Below are 10,000 nucleotides of genomic sequence, written 5' to 3'. Positions count from 1 at the left end.
GTGAAGGGGAAGTAGCAGTCGACCCACCGCACCTCCACATCTGAGGAGGAGGAGGGTGACGATGAGGAAGAGGAAGAAGGAGGTTTCAGTGAAGCGAGGCCCCTCCTCTCCTCAGGAGGCCTCAGGGGTCCTCACCTTCTCCAAACAGGTGAGAGACGAGTCGCGTCAGCGTGAGCTTCAGGTTGAACTCCAGCAGCTTCACGGCCTCCAGAGAGTGAGTCTCCTGCTTCTGGGGCGTCCGCCGGCCTGCAGCCTCAAACAGGGACAGGTCCTCCCCCTGCTGCACCGCCGAGAACAGCTGGGCAGAGGACAGAGGACAGAGGACAGAGGACAGAGGACACGTCACGACTCTAACATGGACAATATGCATGAGGACACGTCCCAACATGAGGACAGAGGACATGAGGACAGAGGATAGAGGACATAGGACAGAGGACATGAGGACAGAGGACATGAGGACAGAGGACACAAGGACACGTCACGACTCTAACATGGACAATATGCATGAGGACACATCCCAACATGAGGACAGAGGACAGAGGACATGAGGACAGAGGATAGAGGACATAGGACAGAGGACATGAGGACAGCGGACAGAGGACATGAGGACAGAGGACATGAGGACACGTCACGACTCTAACATGGACAATATGCATGAGGACACGTCCCAACATGAGGACACGCCACAACTCTCACACACCTGGTGGTGGACATGAGGACATACGTGAGGACGTGTGGTCATCTTCAGAGCTGGCTAGTTCGCTAGCTAGCTTCCCTATCTCCAGAGCTACTTGTTAGTCAGCTAGCTTCTATATCTCCAGAGCTGGCTAGTTGGCTAGCTAGTTTCTCCATTTCCATAGCTGGCTAGTTGGCTAGCTAGCTTCTCCATCTCCAGAGCTGGCTAGTTAGTTAGCTAGCTTCTATATATCCAGAGCTGGCTAGTTGGCTAGCTAGCTTCTCCATCTCCAGAGCTGGCTAGTTGGCTAGATAGCTTCTCCATCTCGAGAGCTGGCTGGTTAGCTAGCTAACTTCTCCATCTCCAGAGCTGGCTGGTTAGCTAGCTAACTTCTCCATCTCTAGAGCTGGCTAGTTAGCTAGCTAGCTTCTCCATTTCCAGAGCTGGCTAGTTAGCTAGCTAACTTCTCCATCTCCAGAGCTGGCTGGTTAGCTCGCTAACTTCTCCATCTCTAGAGCTGACTAGTTAGCTAGCTAGCTTCTCCATCTCTAGAGCTGTCTAGTTAGCTAGCTAGCTTCTCCATCTCTAGAGCTGGCTAGTTAGCTAGCTAGCTTCTCCATTTCCAGAGCTGGCTAGTTAGCTAGCTAACTTCTCCATCTCCAGAGCTGGCTAGTTAGCTAGCTAACTTCTCCATCTCCAGAGCTGGCTGGTTAGCTAGCTGGACACCAGACCGCTGTTGGGCTAATTATTTTAACCAGTGTAATGTTAGCATGGAAACATGGTGGGATTAGCAAAGTAACTAGCTAAAGACACATTTTAAGTGTGGCGTCGTCTCCACCTCGTGGTTGGAGAAGAGGCGGACTCCCTCCATCTGGTGGAAGACGGGGTAGTGGCTGCCGTCGATCTCGTCCCGCCTGTAAACGTCTCCGGCCAATAAGAACGCGTCGAGCCCGGAGCTCACCAGCTCCCTCTGGTGGGCGGAGGTGTGGGCGCGCAGCATCGTCTTCCTGGAACAAATACTTGTGTACTTTTACTGCATAAAGATGAGAATACTTGTGTACTTTTACAGCATGAAGCTGAGAATACTTCTGTACTTTTACTGCACAAACATGAGAATACTTGTGTACTTTTACTGTGGGCGCGCAGCATCGTCTTCCTGGAACAAATACTTGTGTACCTTTACTACTTGAAGATGAGAATACATTTGTACTTTAACTACATGAAGATGAGAATACTTGTGTACTTTAACTACATGAAGATGAGAATACTTCTGTACTTTAACTACATGAAGATGAGAATACTTTACAGGGGCAGACATGGGCAGACATTAATACATGTGAATGAATGTATTAATGTTGAGAGACGACGTCACTACAGAAGAGGTGCATTGTGGGTGGTCTCACCTGTTCAGGTAGTAGTTATCTCCTCGCTTCCTGCTGGGGTGGCCGGGCGGGATCAGCAAGCTGTCAATCAAACCACAGACGAGATTTATGTGTTTGTGCATATATATATATATATATATATATATATATATATATATATATATATATATATATATATATATATATATATATACAAATTAAATATATATAATATTCATTAACCAGTCGCTGACCTGTCAAAGTTCTGCTCCACCCTGACCACCGGGCTCAGGTTGTCGTGAACGGAGAACAGCGGGTTCCCCCCGCGGCCCACGTAAGCACTGAGGCACATGTTGTTGTTATTGATGGACGAGTAAACACACAAACAACCAGGGACAGAATCTAAACAAGCTTGGACCTGAATACACCTTTATACACTAATAACAGAGTACTTTTACTCAAGTGAAGTATAATCTCGATCTCCATTTTTTACATGAAGAAACGTGATGAAGATAGAACTCTTTGTTCACCCTCTGAACCGTTAAAAGCAGTTTAAGTCACATGCTATTTCTCTGTGGTCTTTGATTTTCAAAATAAAAGCAGTATTTGTACTTCTACTAATACTCTGAACGTGTTTTATTCACGCTGTAAGTCTCCTTAGATTCAAAAGAGACAGAAGAAGAGAGAGAACACAAAAGAGAGGGAGAGGCAGCATTAATGTAAAGTAGCTGTTGATCGTCTTGTTTGTAAATTACCCAGCAGCCCTTGGGACTCTGAGCGTCTGCCGTCCTGCTGCCGTCGGAGCAGACGGCGTTTCTAAAGGTGAAGTTCACGACCTGTGAGGTGCAGCGTCACACAACGCCTCCACGGCACGCCTTAATGACGCCTTAATGACTAATTAATGACTAATTAATGACTTATTAATGCAGCATTAATGCGCGTGTGTGCTGGCTTATGGTTTTTATGCCGAGAGTAGAACTCAACCAGCAGCGTGACCGTGATGCAGCAAAGCTTCCACCGACCGGACAGAGACACTCTGAGTCAGCAGTTTGTGCTCTGAAAAGAATTATATACATATATATGGAAATAAATAAATAAATAAATATATATATGTCAATAAATACATAAATATATTTATTTATATGCATATATTTATATATAAATAAATATATATATATATATATATATATATATATATATATATATATATATATATATTATTTGTATACATAAATACATACACACATATATGTATATATATATATATATATATATATACATATATATGTAAATAAATGCATTTATAAATATTTATATAGATATTTATATAAATATTCATTTTTATATATATATATATATATATATATATATATATAAGTGAATATATATGCATTCATTTATATAGATATTTTTATATATATAAATGAATAAATAAATATATATAAATACATATATATTATATGCATGTATTCATATATTTATTTATTTATATACATAAATATGTATATATGAATAAATACATATATATACATATATATTACATTATATTCATTTATTTATTTATTTATATACATATATGTATATATGAATAAATATATATATATATATATATATAAATAATTAAATATATATTTATATATATTATATTCATTCATTCATTCATTCATTCATTTATATATATATATATATATATATATATATATATATATATATATATATATATTTCTTTATTATAATACATTAATAGAGTTGGAGCACTAAAACAGAATCAATGAGCTTGGAAGCATCGGTGCGATGAGTCAAAACAAGATGGAGGACATCCCCTCTCAAAGCGTACCTGTAGAAGTGAGCTTTGATTCGCTCCTTGATCAGCCAGAGAGGATGATGGGATTGGTTGTGGAGGTTGCGTCCGACCTTGGCCAAGATCCTCGGTGTGACGTTGGTGAAGTCATCGCGGGGGTAGGAGTGGCCCAACACCGCCACCGAGTCCTGACCAACCACGGGCTGAGGGGCGGCGCCTTCTGTGCTGAGGCGTCTGCATGATGCTGTGCCGCCATTGGCCGAGAGGGTTGACAGGCAGCAGCGATGGCGCAGAGGGAGGGGCGGGCACTGTAGGAGGGGGAGGAGCGAGGAGAGGGGGTTGTTGAGGAGTCTCATGATGATTGGTCCATGGAGCTGGAAAGACATTATAGAGAGAGATTAGAAATAATATCCAGGAAGCAGACCTTGAAGTCTATGATTCATGTGTTAAAGCTGCATTCTCTCTCCTGACCACCAGGGGGCGACTCCTCTGGTTGTATAGAAGTCTATGCTTCATGTGTTAACGCTGCATTCTCTCTCCTGACCACCAGGGGGCGACTCCTCTGGTTGTATAGAAGTCTATGCTTTATGTGTTAAAGCTGCATTTTAGGGGCGGGGCTACAAGGTGATTGACAAGGAAACACTCTGGTTGGTCTGTTGGGATCTCGATCACGTGATCAACATTGAGTACCTCATTCTTTTTATTGGAATCAGCTTCTTCTTCTTTTCCCGCCTATTCGTCGATCTAGCGATCTGATAAATGTATATCTGTAAAAACGACCGTCTCTTGAGCTGCTGAGCGCTCCACCACCTGCCGTCCGGCGGTCCGATGCCGGGCGCCGTCAGATTTATGGGCTCAGTCGGCCGTAAATCAGAGAGCCGATCGCAAAAAAACAAAAACGCAGCAGCAGCTTCTCGTGGAGGTCAGACTTCACTAATTACTTTATGAATCGCAGAAACGGAAAAACATCAAACCGAGACCAAAAAAACTAAAAGGTGAGCCGACTCACTTTGTCTCATCTTTCTCTCTCGGCCCCGTTCCCTCGCTCCATCATTCAACCTCTGACAGGAGACGAGACAATCGCCCTTTCATCTGTCCCCCTCAAATATTTGTACACACACACACACACACACACACACACACACACACACACACACACACACACACACACACACACACACACACACACATCCCTGAACGAGACAAAGGGGGTGTTGCATTGCAGTGGCATTGCAGCAAAATGGATTATTGTTCCTAAATCCATGAAGCTTTTACCTCTGCTGCTGGTGTCATATTATACTGGACATGGCAGCGCTGAGGTCACGCGGACACACACACACACACACACACACACACACACACACACACACACACACACAGTCATGATTTACATTATGGGGATGTTACTGTCCCCCCCAGAAAATAGTCCCACAATGTGACTGTGTGATACGTGTGTGTCCCCACAAGACAGGTAAACACGTCAGAACACACACACACACACACACACACACACACACACACACACACGCACACGCACACGCACACACACTGGTTTGTGGATAAAAGGACATCTGAAGGTCATTTTGACTTTAACCGGAACATAAAAGTAAAGTAAATAGCGGCATCATTCTGAGATGACGCGGCAGTAGAAGCACACAGTGACCCCTACAGGCCACAATGGTTGTTACACCCCATAATAAGACTTACTCGAGAGTCAAAAAACCTTCTTCCTCCTAAATGCATTAATTCAGTTAAGGTCAGAGTTATTTGTCTTGCGTACGGGGTTCATAATTTGTCACGTAAAGACCAAAACAGACACGAGTCCTCTGCAGAGCGCTGGCAGGTCAAACGGGGTTTCCTGCAGGAGGCCGACTGAAACGAGGGCCGACTGATGATGGTTCTCCAGTAGAACATGTGATCAGTAGAACATGTGATCATGTGACCAGTAGATCATGTGATCAGGACATCGTGGATGTTTCTCTAGTCTGTGATCTCTGATCATGTGACTTTGTGAACAACCAATCAGTGTTTAGTCCAGCAGGAGGAGAGCTAGTAACGTTAGTAGCATCACTAATGGAGAACCAACAGGAGGAGAGCTAGTAACGTTAGCAGCATCACGAATGGAGAACCAACAGGAGGAGAGCTAGTAACGTTAGCAGCATCACTAATGGAGAACCAACAGGAGGAGAGCTAGTAACGTTAGCAGCACCGCTAACGGAGAACCAACAGGAGGAGAGCTAGTAACGTTAGCAGCACCGCTAGCGGAGAACCAGCAGGAGGAGAGCTAGTCATGTTAGCAGCATCACTAATGGAGAACCAGCAGGAGGAGAGCTAGTCATGTTAGCAGCATCACTAATGGAGAACCAGCAGGAGGAGAGCTAGTAACGTTAGCAGCACCGCTAACGGAGAACCAGCGGAGGTTCACACACACACAAAAGTGACACACTGATGGAGAGGTGATGAGTGACAGTACACATATACATATATATATATATATATATATATATATATATATATATATATATATATATATATATATATATGTGTGTGTGTGTCATATGCAGTCTGTACGCAGTCATAAAGCTGGACAGCTGCAATATATGTGTGTGTGTGTGTGTGTGTGTGTGTGTGTGTGTGTGTGTGTGTGTGTGTGTGTGTCAGAAACACATGATAAGTTGGTCTGCAGGCGGCCGAGCAGCAGCAGGATTTATGGAGCTGTGCTCTAAACCGATTGGCTGATACGTTTATTCAAAACAGCGTGTCCTGAAACGACCCCACATCCATCATCCATCTTCCTCCTCCTCTTCCTCCTCTTCCTCCTCGTACCTGTACTTTACTTAAGTGGTTTCTTTGTAAACTACTTCATATTTCTACAACATGTCAGAGGGAAATATTGTACTTTTACTTGAGTAAATGATCTTCCTCCCTCTCCTCTTCCTCCACTTCCTCCTCATCTTCCTTTTCCTCCTCCACTTCCTCCTCCTCTTTTTTTATGTTACAGCTTAACAGGAGAGGAAAACAATGTGACAATGAGGAGCAGATTGAAGATAAGGAGAGGAAACAAGGAGAGGATACAAGTAGAGAATAAGGAAAGGACACAATGAGGAAAGGAGATGATGAGGAAACAACAATGGGAGGAGAGGAGGGAAGAAGAAGGGAAGAGGAGATGAGGAAAGGAGAAGAAATTGATTGGAAAGGAAACAAGTAGAGTAGAAGTGAGGAGAGGAGATGAGGAAAGGAGGAGAGGAAAGACAATAAGGAGAGGAAACGAGGAGATGAAGAGGAGGAGTATTGGAAAGAAAATGAGAGGAAGATCGGACATGATGAAGGAGGGACGTTTTATGGTCAGAGGAGGAAAGTGCAGACGCTGCAGCTCACACACACACACACACACACACACACACACACACACACACACACACACACACACACACACACATCTGGTTCTATAGAGTTCTTCTTAAAGCTCATCGGAGTCACCGGGTCGGATTCTGGTGAAACCAGATGACATCATGCAGGTTCACAGACCCAGATCCAGCAGAGATTACACGTGTGTGTGTGTGTGTGTGTGTGTGTGTGTGTGAGAGAGAGAGAGAGACATGGAGAGAGAAGAAGTGTGTAGGAGTGTGAATCCTGGCTGCAGCAAGTAAACATATGTTAGAGATGCTGGAGAGCCTGCAGATTGGAAACTGAAAATATTCAGCGCACACACACACACACACACACACACACACACACACACACACACACACACACACACACACACACATCAAAAGCTTGTTTCAAATCTAGCAGCTTCAAAGTTTGTGGATAAAACGTCGGAGCTCTCGGCTTCTCCACGAGGTAACAGAGTTATCCTGTAAAACACCGTCAATAACGAGAAGACTTTCAGAATGACTTGTCCTACGACCTTCAGTTCGACCTTCAGTTCGACATTCACATCAATCTTCACATCGACCTTCAGTTTGTCCTTGACATCGACCTTCAGTTCGACCTTCAGTTCAACATTCACATCGACCTTCAGTTTGTCCTTGACATCGACCTTCAGTTCGACCTTCACATCGACCTTCAGTTCGACCTTCAGTTCAACATTCACATCGACCTTCAGTTCGACCTTCCTCTCGAGGGGATTCTCCAGCTGACGTTTAAACAAAGAGACTACTCAAAGTGTGTTTGCAGTTGTTTTGTGTCTCTTTGTAGTTGTGTTGTGTCTCTTTGTGGTTGTGTTGTGTCTCTTTGTGGTTGTGTTGTGTCTCTTTGCGGTTGTGTTGTGTCTCTTTGCAGTTGTTTTGTGTCTCTCTGTGGTTGTGTTGTGTCTCTTTGTGGTTGTGTTGTGTCTCTTTGTGGTTGTGTTGTGTCTCTTTGTGGTTGTGTTGTGTCTCTTTGTGGTTGTGTTGTGTCTCTTTGCGGTTGTGTTGTGTCTCTTTGCAGTTGTTTTGTGTCTCTTTGCAGTTGTTTTGTGTTTCTTTGTAGTTGTTTTGTGTCTCTTTGCAGTTGTTGTGTCTCTTTGCAGTTGTTTTGTGTCTCTTTGTAGTTGTGTTGTGTCTCTTTGAAGTTGTTTTGTGTCTCTTTGAAGTTGTTTTGTGTCTCTTTGTGGTTGTTTTGTGTCTCTTTGTGGTTGTTTTGTGTCTATTTGTGGTTGTTTTGTGTCTCTTTGTAGTTGTGTTGTGTCTCTTTGTAGTTGTGTTGTGTCTCTTTGAAGTTGTTTTGTGTCTATTTGTGGTTGTTTTGTGTATATTTGTGGTTGTGTCTTTTTGTAGTTGTGTTGTGTCTCTTTGTAGTTGTGTTGTGTCTCTTTGAAGTTGTTTTGTGTCTCTTTGTGGTTATTTTGTGTCTCTTTGTGGTTGTGTTGTGTCTCTTTGAAGTTGTTTTGTGTCTCTTTGTGGTTGTTTTGTGTCTCTTTGTAGTTGTGTTGTGTCTCTTTGAAGTTGTTTTGTGAATCCTGGCTGCAGCAAGTAAACATATGTTAGAGATGCTGGAGAGCCTGCAGATTGGAAACTGAAAATATTCAGCGCACACACACACACACACACACACACACACACACACACACACACACACACATCAAAAGCTTGTTTCAAATCTAGCAGCTTCAAAGTTCGTGGATAAAACGTCGGAGCTCTCGGCTTCTCCACGAGGTAACAGAGTTATCCTGTAAAACACCGTCAACAACGAGAAGACTTTCAGAATGACTTGTCCTACGACCTTCAGTTCGACCTTCAGTTCGACCTTCAGTTCGACATTCACATCAATCTTCACATCGACCTTCAGTTTGTCCTTGACATCGACCTTCAGTTCGACCTTCAGTTCAACATTCACATCGACCTTCAGTTTGTCCTTGACATCGACCTTCAGTTCGACCTTCAGTTCAACATTCACATCGACCTTCAGTTTGTCCTTGACATCGACCTTCAGTTCGACCTTCAGTTCGACCTTCACATCGACCTTCAGTTCGACCTTCAGTTCAACATTCACATCGACCTTCAGTTCGACCTTCCTCTCGAGGGGATTCTCCAGCTGACGTTTAAACAAAGAGACTACTCAAAGTGTGTTTGCAGTTGTTTTGTGTCTCTTTGTAGTTGTGTTGTGTCTCTTTGTGGTTGTGTTGTGTCTCTTTGTGGTTGTGTTGTGTCTCTTTGCGGTTGTGTTGTGTCTCTTTGCAGTTGTTTTGTGTCTCTTTGTGGTTGTTTTGTGTTTCTTTGAAGTTGTTTTGTGTCTCTTTGAAGTTGTTTTGTGTCTCTTTGTGGTTGTTTTGTGTCACTTTGTAGTTGTGTTGTGTCTCTTTGAAGTTGTTTTGTGTCTATTTGTGGTTGTTTTGTGTATATTTGTGGTTGGGTCTTTTTGTAGTTGTGTTGTGTCTCTTTGTAGTTGTGTTGTGTCTCTTTGAAGTTGCTTTGTGTCTCTTTGTGGTTATTTTGTGTCTCTTTGTGGTTGTGTTGTGTCTCTTTGAAGTTGTTTTGTGTCTCTGAAGTTGTTTTGTGTCTCTTTGTGGTTGTTTTGTGTCTCTTTGTAGTTGTGTTGTGTCTCTTTGAAGTTGTTTTGTGTCTCTTTGTAGTTGTTTTGTGTCTATTTGTGGTTGTGTCTTTTTGTAGTTGTGTTGTGTTTCTTTGTAGTTGTGTTGTGTCTCTTTGAAGTTGTTTTGTGTCTCTTTGTGGTTATTTT

The 10,000-nt window shown here is 43.0% G+C and overlaps 1 protein-coding gene across 1 annotated transcript in view; it reads right to left on the bottom strand.

Moving 5' to 3' along the window:
- The window catches only part of fars2 (phenylalanyl-tRNA synthetase 2, mitochondrial), a gene marked incomplete at its 3' end in the record, with an annotated part of 31,482 nt that extends 27,285 nt beyond the window's left edge, over nt 1-4,197 (bottom strand). Inside the window, exons 1-6 of the mRNA XM_079234308.1 lie at nt 3,875-4,197; nt 2,292-2,378; nt 2,080-2,139; nt 1,515-1,683; nt 136-298; nt 1-40 (exon numbers count right to left, since the gene is read on the bottom strand). The exon at nt 1-40 is cut by the window's left edge and continues 92 nt beyond it. Of these exons, the coding sequence (XP_079090434.1) occupies nt 1-40; nt 136-298; nt 1,515-1,683; nt 2,080-2,139; nt 2,292-2,378; nt 3,875-4,194 (839 nt within the window). The 5' untranslated portion in view covers nt 4,195-4,197. The remainder of the gene's footprint in view (nt 41-135; nt 299-1,514; nt 1,684-2,079; nt 2,140-2,291; nt 2,379-3,874) is intronic.
- Between the last annotated feature and the right edge of the window lie 5,803 nt (nt 4,198-10,000).

Source organism: Taurulus bubalis (assembly GCF_910589615.1).
Source record: "Taurulus bubalis genome assembly, chromosome: 18".
Classification (NCBI taxonomy): Eukaryota; Metazoa; Chordata; class Actinopteri; order Perciformes; family Cottidae; genus Taurulus; species Taurulus bubalis.
The sequence above is the reverse complement of the archived record's forward strand: the minus strand, read 5'-3'. Positions and strand labels throughout refer to the sequence as shown.